Raw genomic sequence first — 21226 nt, 5'->3', positions numbered from 1 at the left:
TGCATTATAAATAAAGCAGATAAAATATGCTTATTACTTTCTTTAGGATGTTAGCAGTAAATTCTATTTGTTCTTTGTGTGTGCATGTGTGTTTGTGTGTATGAGTACAGATACACACATGATACAGTAAGCATGCAAAGGTCAGAAGACAACCTTGAACCTTTCGCATCTTCTTTGAAATCCGATTTCTTGTTTCCCAATATAAGGCCAGGCCTAGCTGTCTGCAAACTTCCTGATATTTTCTTGTTTCCACTTTCCCTCACTGTGAAAGCACTAGGATTACAAACACAAGTCATAGCTTTACATGGGATCTAGGAATCTATCCTCTGTCTCTCACAACTGTTTTGTTACTCTTTCTAAACAGACTTGGTGAGTTGTCATTTAGATTGACTTGTCGTTTTAGATTGGAGGTGACTCCAATCAAGCACTGTCTCTTCCTGTCCCAGGGGACATCAGCAGTGTCTAGGAACATTTTTGTTGTTCCAGTTTGGGGACTACTGTCAACATCTGGTAGATAGGCTAAACACGCTGTAACATACAGGCTGAATCAAACACAGAAAATAACTACCATGCCCAGAATAGTCAGCATCGCCAAGATAGAAAAATCATGATTTAGCTCCAAGTTTGGGGTTTTTTGGTTTTGTTTTGGGAGACAGGCTTTTTTCTCTCTGTAGCCTTAGCTGTCCTGGAACTCACTCTGTAGACCAGGCTGGCCTCCAACTCTGAGTGCTGGGATTAAAGGTGTCCGCTACCATCACCTGGTTAACTCCTGTTTTTAAAAAGGATTTACTTTTATTTTATGTGTGTGGGTGTTTTGCCTGCATGTTATGTCTGTGCACCACATACATGCAGTACCTGTGGAACTGGAGTGACATGGAAGTCAGCTGCCAGGTGTGTGCTGAGGATCAGACCATGTCCTCTAGAAGAGCAGCTAGTGCACTTAACTGCTGAGTCACTCGCTGTCTTCTCTACTTCCTTGCTGTCCCTACCCCATGTACACTTTCCTCCAACCAGTCACAGGTTCCTGTAAGCCTTAGAAAATTCTAGTGATTTGTTTAAGGCTAAGTTTAGCTGCCACTCTCTAATGAAACCTCTTGTTATTGTGACAAATGAAAATTGAACAATTTTTTTTCCTAATATCTAATAATTCTTATTTTATAACATATATTTAATATATGTTATAAATATATATGTATATATAAACACTTCAAGCATATATATTACCAATACTTTTATTAGCATAAATACACATTTTTTATGAAAGCTTTGTTGTTTGTCTACCCATAATAATTATCATAATGCTTGTGTGTTAAAATTATACATTAAATATTTGTGTAAATTAGCATGGTATTTTAAAATGGTAACACAAGGGCTGGTGAGATGGTTCAGCTGACAAATGTGCTTGCTTCTTCAAGCCTGGTGACCTCGAGTTTGATCCTTGGAACCCATGTAAAGGTAGAAAGGTAAAGCCAACTCCACAAAGTTGTCCTCTGACCTTTATACAAGTTCCATGACACATGCATGCACCCAAACACACAATAAAAAATACGATAGCACAAAAAAAATTTCTGCATAGACAGCACTAAATACAGAAATGAGTAGGAGCAAAAGCCAGTAGCTACTAGACCTAACAGAATGTGCCTTCAACTATAATTAGTTACAGCCACTGGAAGTCATGACCCTGAAGTAGTTGACTTTACAATGGGATAGTAGTATCTCATGTCTCTAAACCTAACTCGTGAGTTAGAGGCAGATCAGTATTCACAGTCATTCTCCAATAGATAGCATGTTAGAGACCAGCTGACTCGGTCTCAAAAAGCACAACAAGGGGAGAGAGACTTGTGCATGAAGTTTTAATTTTAATCTTTGTTCATCTCATACCCCCTCCACACACACAAGTAAACAAGCAAAGAACAATTAAAAATTTAGTTTGATTTAGCAAACGATTATAATCCCAGCTTTCAGAAAGCTGAGATAGGATTGTGAAAATTTAAGGCCAGCCTAAGGTAGGGGTGTGTGTGTGTGTGTGTGTGTGTGTGTGTGTGTGTGTGTGTGTGTGTGTGTGTGTGTACACAAGATCCCATGTGCCCCCCCCAAAAGTTGCAAATTTTATGATGTATATTTTTGTCTTATTAAAACCTCTACTACTGTTTTATTGAATCATGTTCTGTTCCTACCAGCAACTTTTTATATCATTAAATAAAAGAAAAACAAATTTAATGTAAAAATTTAAAGTTAGTGCTGTTTTCCATATATTTTCTGTGTTTGAAGACTTATACACATAGAATAGGGATAGTGATAAAAAGATTAGACCTGTGGACCTTACATTAATACAAATATTCTTTTAAAACACTTAAAATGTCAATATTATTTGTAGGTGCAAAATTTCCAATCAAATGGACAGCTCCTGAGGCTGCACTGTACGGTCGATTTACGATAAAGTCAGATGTGTGGTCGTTTGGAATTCTACAGACAGAGCTGGTGACAAAAGGAAGAGTGCCATATCCAGGTGAGCTGCTGTCTCTAGCTCTTTAGTATCTCATCGTAGGCTTTAGTGAGGGATACACTCAGCAAAACTGGGAGGGAGGAAGACTATTTCTTTTTTCTCACCCTCTTTAATTGGGTGTATAGCAGTTCATGAGAGCTAGAATCCTTGAGCAAGCACAGGAAAGTATGCCCTATATTCTTCTGTATTCTTGTGTGTGGTGTTCCTCATATCAGGAGCATATCTTAAGTATCAGGTTACATTTGCTCCCCCACCCCAAGTAATTATTAATTTCTAGAAGTGTGACTCTCTAGACTCAAAAGATTGTTGTGAGAAGTGTTTTCTCTTTAATAAGAAGAGGGAAAAAACTACTGTAAACATTTCTTCCTTTTTATGTCTATTTATATAGGTTTAGGGGAACAAGAAGAGATTTTAGCTTAATTTAAATTCAGCTATAATTAAATATTCCTTCAACCTGTTACCTCTTAAACATTTCCACTGAAGGTATCCTAATAGTTGAGAAATGTGAAAATGTCGAAAATGCAATCTTCAAGAAGAATTGCTGTGCTGATCTGTTTCATGCCATTCCTTTTATACTTGAGTTGCAGTTGTAGTGCTGTTGTATTCCATGGTCCGCATCCTTTCGTTGTGTGCTGACACATACAACTCTCCTCACTCCATAGTCACGCCTCATCACCCTGTCCAGTAAGATTCTGCTTCTGTCTTAATCCATGGTCGTCTTTTGTTTTATTAAATTTTTTTCATTTTTAACATTTTCCCCTCCCGTCTTTCTCACCTCTCTACCCACCCATCTTTGGTTTTTTACTTCCATTTCAAAAAAACAAAAACCCACAAAATGAAAATCAAAACAAGTAAAAGACCAATAACACCAAAAAGAAAGAGAAAAAAGTGCTGGACCGGCCTGGTGCAATCCTTTAATCCCAGCACTCAGTAAGCATAGAGGTAGGTGAATCTCTTTAAAAGTTCAAGGCTAGCCCAGTGTACAGAGGTAGTTCTAGGACAGCCAGAATTAAACAGAGAAACCTGTTTTGACGAACAACAAGAACAAGAACAAAAGTCCACAGAAATATTAAGTTCATTTTGTGTTGACCATCTACAACTAGGCATATGGTTATACACCATATAGGAATGTGGTTAATACACCAAGTGACACTCCACTAGGGAAAACTAATGTTTCTCTTTGTCAGTAGGTTATAAGTTACAAATGCCTTAATGATTAGGGATGGAACACCATGCCTAATTTCCCCATTCAGTGCTGAGACCCCACTGGGCTTGAACCTGTACAGATCGTGTGTGTTATCAATCTCTGAGAGTGTGTATGTGCATCAGTCCTCTTGGATCTGGAAGACAATGCTCCCTTGAAGTCAACTATCACCTCTACCTTTTACAGTCTTTCTGCCCCACATAGATCCCTGAATCCTGAGGAGGGCTTTGATGAAGACATCCTGTCTTAGTCAGGGTTTCTATTGCTGCAGTGAGACACCATAACCAAAAAGGAAGCTAGGGAGGAAAGGGCTTATTCACCTTAAGTTCCACATCACTGTTCATCACTGAAGGAAGTCAGGACAGGAACTCAAACAGGGCAGGAACCTGGAGGCAGGAGTTGATGCAGAGGCCATGAAAGAGTATTGCTTACTGGCTTGTTTCACATGGCTTGCTCAATGTGCTTTTTTATAGAACCCAGAACTACTAGTCCAGGGATGGCATTACCCACCATGGACTGAACTCTCCCACATCAGTCACTAATTGAGAAAGTTCCTTAAAGCTGGATCTCACGGAGGCATTTTCTCAACTGAGGCTTCTACCTCTCTGATGACTCCAGCTTATATCAAGTTGACACAAAACCAGCCAGTACACATCTCATTTAGGATTGGGTTTTTCAAAATCTCTCAATCTCTGCACATTTTCTAGTTGTGAGACTCTATTAATTCCCATCTTCTGCAAGAAGAATTTTTCTGATAGCTCAAGTGAGTTCTCTGATATGACTTAAGACACTGATCTATGGGTATAGCAGTATGTTATTAGGAGTTTTTACTGTGTTCCTTTAGCCAAATAATAATAGTTGTTTTCCCCCAAAAGTCCATTGTTCATCTAGTCTTAGTTTCTTGGCCACTTTAGCAGTGTCAGGTATAGGTTCCACCGCTTAGAGTATGCCTTAAATCCTTTTAGAAAGTGTTTGGTTATCCCCATAACGTCTGTGGCACTATTGTACCAGTGTGTCTTGCAAGCAGATTGCTATTGTAGGTAGCTGGTTGATAGTTACGATTTCTCTTTGGTGCATGCAGAACCTTCCAGCACCATGAATGCTAGTCAGTAGTCACAAAGCTTTGTATCAGGCACAAGTTTACCCTCCCCATGTTCTGTGTCATTACTAAATGTTGCCTTCAGCAATAAGCCGTTACCATCAGGTTGTGGAGAACAACCAATAATCCTGGCAGTAGCCTGTGACGTTTGACAGTGGGATTTCTATGAGACCCCTTTGGCAAACATCAACAAAATGTTAACCATTTCTGGCACTGGTAGTTTTACTTGGTGGTTTACCATGTCTAATTGAGACATTGTCTCCCCTAATATTTGGTGATGATTTAAATTCTTACCATGGATAAAGACCTCAATTCCACATATACATATATCTGATTTTGAAAAAAAAAAAAATCCAAAAATATACACTGGAGAAAAAACAGCATCTTCAGTCTAATGGTGCTGGTCAGACTGGATGGCTCCATGTAGAAGAATCCAAATAGATCCATGTATATCACCCTATACAAAACTTCTCATGGGTCAAGGACCTCAACAGAAGAACAGATACCTGTAGAAGTTATGTCTGCGTCTTCCTCCCAGATACAAAACTCAGATTTAAAACATATTTACAAATACCTTGGTCATATAGCTATACTCTTCTCTTGACTAGTTCATAACTTAATATAACCCATTTATTCTAATATACATTCTGCCACATGGCTGTTTACCTGTACCATGTGTCTGTCTTGTTACATCTTCCCAGGCAAATCTCCCATGCCTGGCACTGTCCCAGAATTTTGCCTCTGGGATGTTCTACCACCTGTTTCCTACCTAAGCCATAGGCTGTCAGATTTTTATTGACAGGAGCCACATCCATACAGACACAAGATGTTCCCTCTACAATTGCCCTTTTTAGTCCAATAAGAGGCTATTTTCTTTCAAATATAAACTATCAGATGTGGCTTACATATAATGTCTACTTCATAGTATTTGGCAATTTAGAGACAGTGTTGTATTATCTATCCTATCTTGGTGAGTTAGAGTTTTATATCTACATCATTGTCTAACCTAACTTGTATTATCATCCTGAAAACATCCCCTTAGACCTAAAAATATCTTAAGTCCTAAACAACTTAAGCTTAATTGTGAGACTCTAACTATCTAGTTTTCAACTCCATCAGAGACCTGAGAAAGAATAAATATTACCTGAGTAAGTAGGAAGTGCAGACAAGCGGCTTTCAAGATTATATAAAAGACAGGTAGAGTTGGCTGCCTGAGCAGTTCTTCAAACTTGTCTTTATAATGCCAGAGCATCCGTCATTATATATTCAGATATATGTCAGATATATTCAGGCTTCTGGCCCAATATATCTGACTAACATATTTGTGAAGTAGTCATTTTAAAGGACTTGTTTACCCTGTCTTAGCAGAATTTGGCAGTAAACTTCCCTGTATCCATTTGTCCTTTCTAGACAGTATTTTGTCTCTACTCGAAGCATAGGCATTTTCTTAGCCTAGCGGCTAGCTTGCCACAATTGGAGCAACTCCATAAGGAATTTGTTGATGCCTACCATCTTCTTTGAAGTGGGTTAGGATTACTGTTAGGAGCAGACGTGACTCATTGTCAAAAAAGATATTTAATTAACAAAACATCTTTAAATGCCATATTTTATGGATCTCTGAGGTTTCAAATACTAATTATCTATCTATAGTATATCTGAATTGTCAAGCATTGTTTATTCTTAACTATTTACTATCTGAATAACCTTGAAAAGTCTTACTGCAATTAACTAAACTAGTGTCTAATATGACCATGAGTTTGACTGACTATTGTATTTTTATTTATCCCTCTCAGTTTGTAATGGCAGCTTTAAAAGGTCTAAAATTTTACATTGTATCTTCAAGAATTATATAGGCACAGTTTTTCACATAAAAATTAAAAACGTGTATACATTATGTGTATCAAAGTTAACCTTACATTTGTGTCAATATACAATAACCTATACCAATATATCAAAAATAATTTATGAATTTTATGTATCTATACAAAGTACTGTGCCAATATATCAAAATATAGTCTCAGTTTTACATCAAATTATAAAGACCTATACCAATGTAAGATTATGGCTATAAAACTTTTTTTTGTTTGTTTAAGAGTAGATTGAATAATCCAACCTTTTTTTTCTCTTGTTATTCCTATAATCCTATATTCACCCCTTCTTTCTTCTCAACCTCCTTCCCCTTACCTAAGAAGAAAGAATAATTTTTTTTAAAATAAGATTTATTTCTTTATTTTAAGCATATGGGTACACCATCATTGCTCTCTTCAGACACACCAGAAGAGGGCACCGGACCCCATTATAGATGGTTGTGAGCCACCACGTGGTTGCTGGGAATTGAACTCAGGACCTCTGGAAGAGCAGTCGGTGTTCTTAGCCAGTGAGCCGTCTCTCCAGCCCCCGGAAGAAAGAATAATAAAGGAAAGAAGGAAATCCTTGAGTCTAAGCTCTTAAACTTTGCTTTCACTTTGTCTAGGACCATAACTATTTGTAACCAGCCCCTGTTAAATGACAACAATACCCACTTAATGATTAAAAAAATCAACCACCCCACTCTTGGGAATGGGGCATAGTTTCCTGCTGATTTGGGATGTAAAATTCCTTTTGGGGAGGACCCAAGAAAATTAGAAAAATAGTCTTACAGCATCTGTTGTCCAGTCTAAGTGTGCTGTGAGAGTTCAGGGCTTAACTGAAGCCCTGACTGGAATAGTCTGTGATGCTGGACCAAGTGAGCTAATGTTTTTGAAGTTGTCCTGAAAGCAAGTTTTTAGAGGGAACAGCACTGATGTTTCAGGCAAGACACAACTGCCTCTTCCAGGAGTTCCAATGCCTGCTTGCTCTCACTTGTGCGCTCTCTCTCTCTCTCTCTCTCTCTCTCTCTCTCTCTCTGTTTCTCTCTCCCCTCCTCCTCTCCTCTTCCCCTCTCTTTCTCCCTCCTTCCTCTCCCTCCCTACTTCTCTCCTGTCTCCCTCTCATACCCTCCCTCCCTCTCTCCAGCTCTCACCTCCTTTCTCTCTCTCTTTCTCTTTCTCTCCACCTCTCACTTCCTCCTCCCTTCTTCCCTCCCTTCCTCCTCCTCTTCTTCATCTTCTTTCTCCTTCTTCCTCTCTCTCTCTCTCTTTATCTTTCTCTCTCTCTCCTCCCCCCATCCCCATTTTCTGAGAAAAGGTTTTTCTGTGTAACAGCCCTAGCTGTCCTGGACTTGCATTGTAGACTAGGCTAGCCTCAAACATAAATAGATCTGCCTGCCTCAGCCTCCTAAGTCTTAGGATTAAAGGTGTACACCACTATGCCCAGCTCTTTCTCCTTTTTATTCGGTCCAGTTTATGGAATGATTTTGACCACTGTTAGCTAGATCTTTCCACCTCAAATAACGTAGCCTAGATAATCCTTCGTAGATATGCCTAGGGACTCTCTTTATCTAAATAATTCTTCACAGGCATGCCCAGGGATTCTCTCCTGGATGATTCTACCATTGTAGTGAGACAGTGTCTAGAAGAGAGATTTAGTAAGTCCATTTGCCACCATGAGACAGTGCACAGTAAGCCATCAGTCATGGGAGTGGCTTACAAAGGAATAAAAGAAATGAAATCCAAGTAGGTGACAATAGATGAAGAAACTCAGGTTAATGATTTGAAATACTTACATACACAAAAAATAGAACTAGAATTCTCTCCTAGTTCAGTTGTGACTCGTCATTACTCAAAGTGGAATTATTAAATGGTAATAGAAAATACTAATACCTTAAGTATACACTTAAATTTTCAGTCAGATATAGTTGGCATTTGAAGATACTGTGATATAAGTAAAAGTTTAGGTGGAATGAAAAATGGTCATTGTCTCAGTTAGAGTTTTATTGCTATAATGAAGAGACACCATGACTGAGGCAACTCTTATAAAGGTAGATATTTAATTGGGCTGGCTTCAATCCATTATTACCATCATGGCAAGAAGCATGGCAGTGTGCAGCAGACATGGTGGTGGAGGAGCTGAGAGTTCTGCAACTTGATCTGAAGGCAGCTTGGAGACTATCTTCCACAGGCGGCCAAGAGGAGGGTCTGTTCCACACTGGGTGGAGCTTGACCACTAGGAGACAGACTTCCTCCAACAAGGCCACACCTCCTATTAGTGCCTCTTCCCATAGGCCAAGCATATTCAAACCACCACAGTCAGATTAAAATACAGATTATTATTTCTTAACTTGTCTTTATATTATTTGAATTTTAATCTATTATCTCTAGAAAAATGCCTTTTTACAAGATAAACTTGATATGTCTTCAGTTAGTGACTAAGATGTTTACTCTTTTTTGGTATTTATGGCTAGGAGTGTGTTTTTAATGTTTGACTCTTAACATTAGGCATGGTAAACCGTGAAGTGCTGGAACAGGTGGAGCGAGGGTACAGAATGCCTTGCCCTCAGGGCTGTCCAGAATCCCTCCATGAATTGATGAATCTTTGCTGGAAGAAGGATCCTGATGAAAGACCAACGTTTGAGTATATTCAGTCCTTCTTGGAAGACTACTTCACTGCTACAGAGCCGCAGTACCAGCCAGGGGAAAATCTGTAACCCAAGTAGCCTGTGTGTACAGGTCTGCCAAAACATAGAGACCGTGTGTGAGTTCTTCCTGCACAGCATGAGAAGATACTCTTCACTCTGCATGTTTCTTATGGTAAACTGGAATTCCAGATATGGTTACTCAAAACCACTTTTTTTTTCCTCCAAGTGTTAAACTCTAAAGTACCAGTGATGCATCTTACAACTTACTTCAGGGTCCAGAGAAAGAAAGGAGAGCTTGGCATTGTGACTGTGGGTGACAGCATGGTAAGAGCGAGCAAAGGACTACTGCTCAGTAATCATTCCTTTTCTTCCCCAGACTCAGAATTGCCGAGAGAAAATTATTTATTGTTATGTGCAAAACTCGGCTGTTACACCACAGTAAAATCTAAAATCAAAGAACTTCATAGGACCAAATAATTCCATTCCAGTTTTTAAGTTTTTCTAGAATTTTTTTTCTCAATTTTTTTTGTTTTGTTTTGTTTTGTTTGTTCCCTGTTTAATAGCATGCAGTCTTATCAGAGGCCTCTTTTTGTGTGAAAATGGGCGAAGTCTCCCAAGTGCAAAAAAAAATAATGGATTATAAACAGCATCAAAAACGTGATTAAATGTTAGATCACAGCCATGGAATTTAGAAACATAACACAGTATGGTCACATTTTGTCCATAGAACTGGAAAGCAAAGAACCAAATTTTTCATATTAGTCATGTCTCGAATTGTTGTTCAGCTTTGAATAATGAAGGTAACCAGAAAGTGGATTAATCTTTTACAAGGATATATTGATTTCTTAAAGTTATATACAATTGAAATTATTCTATCCAGTCCAAGGGAAAAATCTTTTAATATTTGCATAGCATAAAAATACAAACCTAACATTTAAGCAATCAATTTTTAAAAAATAAATGGAGTACTATGAGATGTTGCTAGTATGTTTTTATGTTTATGGGCTCCACAAATAGAAAATATCACTAGATCAGGGACTTGAATGCACTTTGCTTGTATTGAGTATAGAATAGGAGAGAAGAAAATGTATTTAAAGAAATCTGAGAGAAGAAATGTGAAAGTTCTACAGGTATTGGGCTGGGGTGGGATGTTTAATGATGGTGTTGTAGGGTGATAACATTGCTTTCTGCACTCAGAGCTCCTCATTAGCTGTTTTCTTAGGCTTTAAAAGTTATAAAAGTATGATTATAAAACTAATTTTCTTATCATATACACTAAATAAGTTTTACCTCAAAATAGTGAAGATAAGGCTTTACCCTAATTTCAGTGGCCCAGCTTTTATACAGAACCTTTAGAACACCAAGTTTCAAATCCCTGTTTGAAGCTTTACTTACATTTCAAATGTAGTTGATGGTTTTTGTATTTTCCTTTTATAATATAATTAATTTGAGGAAGAATACTTATGCTGAGTAACTGTAATATAAAGGGGGAAATTTTGACCATTTAAAGTGCAGAAGTAAAACATTTAAAATGAGAGTTTTTCTAACTCAGAAATTATGAAATATTAATTTGAACTGAATAGTGTTAACTGTTTAAGGATCTAGCAAGAGAAAAATGGAGTCTGCTAAATGAAATAAAAGTCTAATATTTGTTTTAAAATGCCTTATTTTATAGTTACATTAAGGCATTATATCAAGTTCTTTTTATTTTCAGAATATAATTTTAAACTACCATCAGTAAATGTAAAAATGTGTACCATGGTAAGCATGTTCAAATTTAAACCTTTTAAAATGTGACAGATGAACTTCATGCAAGTTGGCAAAAGTTCTGGTACTAAAAAGTTGTATTTGTTTTTCTTTTACTTAACCTATTCAGTACTGAGTCCTCTGCCAAGCGGGTCTCTTGAGAAGACTGGGTCCTCTTGCCCTGTTGTCTATAGTCTGTGGCATGAGTGTTTTAAAGGGCTTCATGTGAACTATGGAATTAGAGTTTGTCTAAGCATTCTATAAAGGGTAAAAACATTGTGATGTACTAATGCTGGGCAGAAAAATAAATGTGATGACATTCTTTAGATTTTAACTAAATGGAGCAGTTCCTTATAATAAAAGTTGTAGAGTAAGGATGCAACACTAACTTAATGTGTTTTCAGTTTAAATTGTTATGTATTTTTTTTTAATTATCAAGAGAAACAGTTTTGTACATTTGAAGATTTTTTTTTTCAACAGCTTTCATGTGTATTGTCTTAACCTGGAACTTTAACACCAAAAAAGACAGTTGGCAAGAGCAGCCTTCTAGCACAGACACTTTTTAAATAATGGCAGCCTAAAACTTAATATTTTTATAAAATATTGTAATATTGTTTTGTGAATAATTAAAATAAAATTCTTTGTTGAATGTATTTTTCCATTGCTGTTTGTATTTCATTAACTTTGTAAATATTGACATATTCTGAATTTATTCTTCCATTGTGGGAAAAATGTTCAGTTAGAACATAGAAATTCTAAAAAAAAAAAAAAGTTAAAAATCATTTCTTATTAAATTTAGAACACTATTGAATTTATTTCACATGATTAATTTCTTGTACCTAGTAAATGATATTTTCTAAAGTTGTGTCATCACACACAGTTACTGTATCACATAGAGAGACCTGGGTGGTCTGAGTGAAGCCATTTGGGATACTTAGGCAGTATGAAGGATCTGAAGTAGAGCAGCCACTCTGGCCCAGTAGGAACTTACACACATCTCTATGTGTTCTACAGTTCTCTTTTCAAAGGTTTAATAAAAATAAAAATTTAAATGTCTAGTCAATGGCCCTCGTAATTTCCGGTACTATAATTGTGGTAATTACTTTTTACTACTACTTCATGTAAAATTGTTTCCTCTTTTCATGATTTCCTTTTAAAAATTCCAAATAACAGTACATCAGCACAGTGCTTTCTTCAGTGCATTATTTATGTAGTATATTAACAATCCTGTGGCATACGTGCTTCTAATCCCAACACTTGAAGAGGCAGGCAAATCATATTTCCAGGACAGCCTGGTCTATACAGACAGTGGCAGTTCGGCTAGGGCTACACAGAGAGCCCCTGTCTCAAAAGAACACTTTTGTTTTCTAGTTTGCTGATTAGTTTTTAATGTTATGTGTACTTGATTGTCATTTAAGTTGTACATTTGTATTGTGTCAGGTATATTCCTTTTTACTCTGAGAAAATCTCTGCTACAATATTAAAAATTCATATCACCTGTTTTATAGTTTATGCTCTTTGTTTTTAAACATTTTGATTCATTTAAAAGCTATTGGGTTATAAAACATGACTTTACTGTTTGTCGTCTCTTATTTTCCTGTGGTTTCCCAACACAGTATAAAACCAAGTCAGTCTTGTCTTATCTGTGCAAATCTTAACTTGGATCTTACTGGTATTGGAAGATGACTGTCGTCTCACATCTGTGATTCCACTGTTCTCAGGATGCTGTTGGAGAGCTCCTGAAGACCATTGTTCTCTGGGGTAACAAAACTTACAGAATGAATCTGTACTTAGGAAGGGGATTTCTTAGATGACTTACAGGCTGTGGGCCAGCTGATCCAACAATGGCTGGGAAGTCCTAGAGTCCTGAAGAAGTAGGCTCAAATACCAGGGAAAGAATGGACTTTGGTAGCAAGGTGAGTGCAATCAGGCCAAGAGCGAAAGCTCCTTCTTCCATGTCCTTATATAGGCTTGCAGCAGAAACTGTGGCCCAGATTAGATCTGGATTAAAGATATGTCTTCCACCTCAAGATCCAGATTAAAGGTCTGTCCGTCTCTTCCCAGCTCAAAGGGTGCAGGCTTGTTGTCCTACGTCAAAAATCTGGCGCTTACATGTAGTCAAATTGACAGCCAAGAATAGCCTTGGCTATTAATTAACACAACTATAAAAAAAAAAAAAAAAAAAGCCAGTGTGCTAGATTCCAGGACTGCACCGTGCATGCTAACACTGCTTCCTTCCTTAAAAATCTGTTCTTCCTATCCCTTGTGCCAGTGACGGGCTTTGTTTTGTTTTTGCCATTTTCCTGTTACTTAAACCGCGCTGCTTCAACTTTTTCCATTTGTGACTCCATTTTGTCTAAAAAGTTTTTACATTAACTGTGGGTAAAACTGATAAAGTCATAAATTTGTTTTGAAATAATTCTTGAGTATAATTTTATCATTTATTACAGATAAAAATCAAATTTACATACTAATGAGATAGAGGTGTGTGTGTGTGTGTGTGTGTGTGTGTGTGTGTTGTAGAATACAGGGTCTCAAGTAGCCCAGGCTGGTCTTAAGCTTGCTTTCTTATAACTGAGGCTGTCCTGGAAGTGCTGTTTCCACCTGCCAAGTGCTGGGATTACAGGCGTGAGTCCTCACAGCCAGCTCTTTTTTTATTTCCACACAAGGAATTTAATCTTGACTGACTATTTGACATTGTAAAGTGTAAAACATCCCTGGCTTTTTTCAGAGTTGGTCAGCATTTGATTGTCAGTGTTTAGAACATCACTCTACATAAATGCATTGTATGAAATGGCAAAAGTTTGTTTAGGGCCATTTTAGAAACTCTGTCCTAATCTGATGTTAGAAGTTTTTGAACAATGTTTTTCTTGTGAAACTCAAGTCAGCAACATAAACAGTGATTCATACAATTAAACATTAAAACAATACAATCTAAAAATCCAAAGATAAGTTTTATGTTTACGTACTGAAGAATGGTAGGAAAATACTAAAAATATTTGTTTTCCGTAGTTAAGTCATATTCTATAAGAGCACAAAACTACGTACAATAGAAACATTATGTAATATACAGTAATCTCTGATCACCTGAGGCATTTTAAGCCTGCATCTGGTGTTGCATAGAGTAACATCATGGACTGGGCAAAATTCATGTGTGTTTAGAACCAAGGCTGCAGTAAAGTTGTGCCAGAAATGCTTCCAAACTGATTATATGATTGATAGATACATTAGATAGATAGATAGATACATACATACATACATACATACATACATACATACATACATACAGAGATAGATACAGAGATACATAGATAGGTAGGTAGGTAGATAGATAGATAGATAGATAGATAGATAGATAGATAGATAGATAGATGAATGTGCCATATGTGGTATATTTGACTATCAACCTCAGGTAAAGAATGAAGTATCCATGAATAATAAGTAGGAACTGAAAAATGCTAAGAAAAGGAAATAAAACAGAAAATCTAGAAACAATGTATAAAAATTTAGCAGTAAAAATGGACCCCAGACCTTCAGGACGCATCTCCTAGTTCCTCCTCAGTTATTGCAAATCTTCACTTAAAATGAGTCCATGGCCTGTGCTGATTGTAAAAATAAAAAGTACTGAAACAGTGGCCAGGAGTAACAAGGTAAAAATCGGGGAGGTGGGTTTTGGTTTCTGGTTTTTGGGTTTTTTAATATATATATTAAACAAAACATAGTGGAGAAAAGTCTATTAAGTAAGTACAAGATTGTTGAAGGAACACTAGGTTCCCACATGCATGGGGTGTGGGAGGGATCTGGAGAGTCCAGCTCTACTTAGATTTGAAAGGTCTCCAGTCTTGTTCAGCAACTGCCAGACCATATTGAGCTAGCTCACCTGCCATTTGTCAGTGTTTGTTTGGAGGTGGTGGGTTGTTTTTGTTTTGTTTTGTTTTGTTTTTCAGCTTTCAAAAAAGGTTGGGCATGATTGGTGTGGTATGGCCATAGGATTTTACAGCTTTTGTTTTGTGTTTTGTTTTGTTTTAGCTTTCAGTTATAGCTCTTGTATCTTTTTAATTAAACTTGCCTTAAGTCATTTTTTTAAAAAGATTTTATTTTTATATGTGTGTGTTTGGGTGAATGCCTCCTGTGTAAAGATGCCTAGGGAAGGAAGCCAGAAGGCATCAAGATCCCTGGGAACTGCAGCTACGCCAGTTGTGAACTGGCTGACAGTGTTTGGAACTGATCTTGGGTCCTCTGAAAGAACAGTAAATGATCAAACTTCTAGGCCATATTTTCAGCCTATCCAGTGTTTTTTTTTTTTTTTAATACATTTTTAAAGATGTTATGTATGTATGTGAGTACCCTGTTTCTGTCTTCAGACACACCAGAAGAGAGAATTGGATCCCATTATATATGGTTGTGAGCCACTATGTAGTTGCTGGGAATTGAACTCAGGACCTCAAGAGAGACCTGAAGAGCAGTCAGTGCTCTTAACCACTGAGCCATCTCTCCAGAGATGGTCTCTCTCCTCCCTCTCCCCCTCTCCCCCCCCCCCCGCCCTTCTTCCCCTCTCCCTTCCTTACCTCCTCCTCCCATTTCACCTCCCTTTTGTCCCCCCCCTTCCCCTTCTCCTCCTTCTTCCTCTCCCCTTCCCGCCCTCCCCACACCTCTCTTTCAGAATAGCAGTCTTGTGAATCCCAACCTGTTCTCAAAATCCTTGGCTCAAGTGATCCCCTTGGCCTCTCTGAGACTGAAACCACATGTGTGCCTCACGGCAACTACACCTGGCTTGGAGCATCAGTTTCTCATTTTCCAATATTTCATTACTAGTATATCAAATATAATTGAGGCAGGCCACATAGTATGGGGGTTGCCTTTGGTGAGGACCGCTGCCACAGTACACATTCGCAAGTCAAAGAAAGGACCATTTGTAGGGGTGATAGTTCTCTCTTCTATAACTTGGTGTCCAGGGATCACACTGAGGTCAGGTTTGATGGTAGGTACCTTCTTTATTCACTGTGCCATGTCCCTGGCTGAGGCCTCGGGATTTAATTTCCCTAAACAGAGTTACCTTGTGTCTGGCAAATTTGGTAGAGTCCGTATTAGTTCTGATAACTTGGATGAGGAGGGAGTTAATTCTAGTGTTCTACAAAGATTGTTAATCATGACATCCAAGGAGGAAAAAAAGAGATTTACCTCTTCCTTTTCAATCTTACCTTGAATGTTAATGTTCCGTCGATGTGAGAAAAGCTAACACGATGTCCTTGTCCCCGATTTTAGAGGGAAAATGGGGATTTATAACCATGAAGTCAGCTGGTTGCTTTGAGCGTTTTATCTCGATGCCCGTTATTAGGTTGAATTCACATTACTGCTTTGCTAAGTATTTTTCTAATCATGGATTAATATTGAATTTTATCAAATAACTACTGCTTTCAAATTTCAACAGCATCAATGTGGTATATTTTATCTGCCTATCTCAGTCCATTTGTGGTGTTATAGTGCAATACTATAAATCAGGTAACTTATAAAGAACATAAATTTACTTTCTCACAGTTCTAGAAGCTAGAGTCCCCACCGGGCAGTGTGGCGCATGCCTTTAATCCCAGCACTTGGGAGGCAGAGTCAGGCGCATTTCTGAGTTCAAGGCCTGTCGCGCCCCACTCGACCAGCAAGGAAGACAGGAACAACCGGATCCTTCTCAACAGCCTTTATTGCAGAAGCGCTTCACCATTCTTTCAGGGGACCCCAAATACCCAGAGCGAGCTGCTTATATGCTCAGCCCTGGGGGGGTGGGAGGGGAATGCGCGTGGAGGTTCGCGATTGGTCGGAATTGCAGTGCCTCATTAACATATCCCCACTCCGGAGGGGTTGGAGCCAAAATTGAGTTGGCCCAAGGGTGACCGAATGTGCAGTGCACTTGTTTACCGATAGATCATACCGGAATCCGCAATCTTGACCAGCCGAGTCCAGTCGGTGGCCTACAAAGGCCAACCTGGACTCTACAGAGTGAGTTCCAGGACAGCCAGGGCTACACAGAGAAACCCTGTTTTAAAAAAACCAAAAAAAAAAAAAAAAAAAAAAAAAAAAAAAAAATCTCACACGACCAAAACAGCTGGGGGATGTTGCTTGCTTGTTTTGTTTTTTGGGGGGTTTTTGTTTTTTAACTCAGTTGTACTCATAGCCACCTGGGAACTCATCCGCCCTGTCTCCCTGTTGCTGCTGAGGCTGTTGGCCAACAGAAGAATCGATCGATGTGGATCATGCTCATCTTTAAGCATTCTTTAAATATCCCTGCCCTCCCTGCAGCCCCACACTGACAGGATGTGACAGGATGCAATACATGTAGCATCAAGTTCCAAACGTTCCATTTACTGTTTATAGCATTTCCCCAGAGGTATGATTCTTCTCTCTCTCTCTCTCTCTCTCTCTCTCTCTCTCTCTCTCTCTCTCTCTCTCTCTACACCCCCCCCCCACACCATGTGTGTGTTACTGTATGCATGTGGATGTCAGAAGACAGCCTCAGGTGCTGCTCCTCACCTTCCACCTTGTTTGAAACAGGGTCTATTTGTTGCTCACTGCTCAGTATGCTTGGCCCAGGAGCTTCATTCTCGTATTTGGCTCCAGTTTCCCTACAGGAGAATAGACCCATGCTACTGCCCCTAACTTTACATGAGCTCTTGGGATTGTAATTCGGGTCTTCACATTTGTTTGGCAAGTGCTTTACCTACTGAACCATCTCCCCAATATCAGTGAGCCTCTAGATGATACGAAAATACATGTATGTGCAAACTTTGAGTCGGGGAATAGGGATCGTGGCAGTAGAGCTTCCACGGGGTTCTCAGCACTCTGTTCAGATGGATCCTACAGTCTCCCAAATAAGCCTCCGCTTTTGCAGGAAGGTCCCAGCTTTGAAACTAAGGCATTACCACTTAATTGGCTTTGTGGCATTGTGTAAGTCACTTAACATCTCTGAATTCACAATCCACAATTCCCTCCCATAAAATGTAAATGTCTTTCCTCCCCACCTATCTTACACAGTTGGGCAGATGAGATAATTTAAAGTAGTTTGCATCACAGGGATGTGACCAATTTATCATGGTAAAGAATGGGATCACCTTTAAAAAGTGTGTGTGTGTGTGTGTGTGTGTGTGTGTGTGTGTCTGTCTGTCTGTCTGTCTGTCTGTCTGTGGGACCGAACATGCTTGGTTGCAGGTATCTGTGCTCACTAAGCCATCACCATACTGGCCTTGTAAGCAAGGAAGGGTAAATCAGCTCCCAAGTGGTTATGAGCACAACTGAGGACACCTGCACCTGCTGTTTGTTTGTTTGTTTATTTTGGTTCTAAACAAGCAAGCAACATCCTCCAGCTGATTTGGTCCTGTGTGAAGTTCGTACCCATAAACAAACTTTAATAAGTTTGTGCTGGGCGGCATTCACAACTCTGCGCAGCCACACGCTGGCCATACCTGGCTTCCCACTGCTGTCCTCCTTGGAAGAGCTGAGCGGGCTAGTCGGGGACCGCTCTCTGCCTTGCCCAACCTCTGGCCTGGAGGATAGCGATCCAAAATGTCATTTTCTGACTCTGGTATCCAGATGCCCGGCCCAGGCAGGCTTGAAATCGAAGTACAGGTGTGCGGCCACGCCCCCAGAGAACCAACCAATCATCGCCAGCCCTCCCCCATTCCCTGTTTCCCACAGAGCTGCTGAAAAAACCCGGGCAAGCCTGGGACTCACACGGCTTCGCTCCCGAAACAGCCCCTCTAGCCACCCGCGTCCCGGTGCCTTCGAAATGGCGCGCGGCAGGATCTGCAGGCTCTCTGTCCATAACCTGCGCTTTCCCACATCGCTAGGTAGCCACGGCTTCGACGCCAAGGTAAGCGCGTGGGCCACAGGGTTCCCCGGAGCGAGGCGAGCAGCCTCTGTGAAGTGAAGACGGAGGTGAGGAAGATGCTTCCCTGAGGAGCTGGAGTAGCCAGCACTTGCCACCCACTTGGGGAGGGTAGTTCCTTTTCCAACTCAGGTTTTCCTGGAACAGGTAGAATGCAGAGGACCAAGAGCAAAAGGGTTTGGTTGAGTCCCCACCAGAGAAGCAGGAGAACAACGCAGTGTAGCTGTGTCCATATGGGACACGTGATGGGGACCAGGAACTCCCAGGCTGGGAATGTGGGGAGATGATCCTGCCTCTGCCACACATCACTGAGTGACTTTGTGAAGACTCTGGCCTTTCTGCTACCCTTCGCTCATCAATGAAGTGAAAGTGTCACAGTTAGGCTATGAAACCAACTGTCTAACGACTGTGGGTCACTTGAGAGGGCACTCCTGTGAAATTGCTGTATCTACAAATTATCATAAAGAGTTCTATCTATGACAGTCTTTAAGAGAGGAAATAAAGGAAGGGCAGAGATTTGGGTTCCCCTCTCAGTGCTGAAGGACTTTCTTGCTAGCTGAGACTGTTAGAGGCAGGCACCTGGCTGATGCCCTAACTTAAATGAATGAAATCTGGTCTTGACAGCCCTGGGTGCCTCCTGGCTCCTCCTGATCCATCAACATGATGTCACACTAGAATACCAAGAGTTGCATCCATGCAGAGCGAATGCATGGAAGCATGTCCAGAATCAAGAAGCATCAACGTTAGGGTCATGGTTACCTATCCCCAAGGAAAAGAAATATGGTCAGGTAGGCATCCCCAGGAAATCTAATTTACAGTGTCATGTATTAGTTCCCAGGAACCTGAAATGTTTGTTTAAAAACAGGCTTCTCAAAAATGAATATTTTACATGAAGAAGAATGTTCTCTATTCTGAGACCTTTAAAAATCCCTGTGCCCTTATATATAATATGGTTAATGCCTTAAAAATCTAGTCACAGTCCTTTGTGGACTTACATGTAAATGCTAATAATTTTAGCAATTTGTAAAATCCAGATACCTCATTAAATGTGATTGTCTTCACCTCCGTGAGGCTTAGCAGCTGAGGATAAATTATATAATCTCTTAAAGCCTAGATTTGCTCATCCGTAAATCAGGTCCACCAGTATTTACTTTGTCTAAATGCCTGAGAAGGCTCCCAGCAACAGTTGACTGTATCACTTATTGATGTGGAAACTAAAGCAGAAAGGATTGGAATAAACCTGACTTGGAATGTATGAAACGTTAAAACAATGTGGTTTGTATAGGAATGGTTAAGAAATAGAATATATTTCTGGGCTTCAGTTGGGTCTGAGCTCAGGATGAGGAGAAATGGTCTTAGAAGCTCATAAATGCCAAACATGTCTTTTAGGGGGATAAAGTGGATATAGTATGCTGATTCTCGGGGGGCCTTTCCTACAGAATATGCAGCTTTGCTGTCCTTGATGGCGATGACTTTGTTAGTCTTGGAATACTGGACTCAGCCCTGCAGCCACCATCCAGCACTCAGCAGTTTCATGAACGTTTCATGAAAAAGACCGAACTGTCCTCAGTGTCTGTGAAAGCAAAGATTTGGACCACTCAAGCCCATATGTAGTTACTAGTTGTTTGCTTGTGTCAGTGCTCACCAAGTGGGCGCCACAGCTGTGAACTCATAACCCAGATGCTACTTGACTACCTCCTAGCAATAATTCTGCTGGGTTTTTTTCCCCTCACTGTGCGCTACCTAGTTCTTTCTCCTCTGGGCTCTAGTTCTCAACGCTCAGCAGTTAGAGATGTTCCGTGCATCACTTCCATCGTTCAGATGGAAGACAAGATGCCCTTGGCCTCTTCCTGTCTGTCTCCGGACTGATCCTCTCATTCTTCTCTTTGTCCTCTGCCATGTCCTGCTCCAAAACTAATATAGTCCCTTATGTCCACATTCCTCTGTTTCTAAACTCCTGAGGCTCGTTCTAGCCCCTCACCCCTGAGTCTTTACATCTTCAATCTCACTCTCATTTACTTTTTTAGAAATACCTTTTAAGTTTGTAAAAGTATCTTTTATTTTCCTGTTGTAATTGTCATCTGAGGCTTACTGCCTCCATCTGCTCACCTAGGCCTAAGTCCTGGAAGCTTCTAGCCTCTAAACAATCTTGTCTAGGCCTAGAATGTTTTCGGCCTCTGAGACTTAACTGCTGAGTAAGCTCACCCTTTCTAGTTCTTTCTGAACTCTGGCTGGCTGGTTCAGCTCAGCTGTTCTGGTTCAAACTCCTCTCCAAGCTGGTTGATGCAATATAATTTCTCTCA

General features: G+C 39.7%; 2 protein-coding genes across 6 annotated transcripts in view; both read left to right on the top strand.

Moving 5' to 3' along the window:
* Yes1 (YES proto-oncogene 1, Src family tyrosine kinase) overlaps positions 1 to 11703 on the top strand; it is a 54611-nt gene extending 42908 nt beyond the window's left edge. Inside the window, exons 11-12 of one of the 2 annotated variants that reach the window (XM_034484049.2) lie at positions 2378 to 2509; positions 9165 to 11703. In XM_034484049.2, coding sequence (XP_034339940.1) covers positions 2378 to 2509; positions 9165 to 9373 — 341 coding nt within the window. In that variant the 3' untranslated portion in view covers positions 9374 to 11703. The remainder of the gene's footprint in view (positions 1 to 2377; positions 2510 to 9164) is intronic. The other variant, XM_076917698.1, reaches the window with a different exon arrangement.
* Positions 11704 to 18824: 7121 nt separating this feature from the next.
* The window catches only part of Enosf1 (enolase superfamily member 1), a 38892-nt gene continuing 36490 nt past the window's right edge, over positions 18825 to 21226 (top strand). For all 4 annotated transcript variants that reach the window (XM_076917722.1, XM_076917721.1, XM_034483723.2 and 1 more), the window contains exon 1: positions 18825 to 18908. In XM_076917722.1, coding sequence (XP_076773837.1) covers positions 18825 to 18908 — 84 coding nt within the window. The remainder of the gene's footprint in view (positions 18909 to 21226) is intronic.

Source organism: Arvicanthis niloticus, chromosome 21, assembly GCF_011762505.2.
Source record: "Arvicanthis niloticus isolate mArvNil1 chromosome 21, mArvNil1.pat.X, whole genome shotgun sequence".
Lineage (NCBI taxonomy): Eukaryota > Metazoa > Chordata > Mammalia > Rodentia > Muridae > Arvicanthis > Arvicanthis niloticus.
This window is presented reverse-complemented; position numbering and strand designations above follow the sequence as displayed.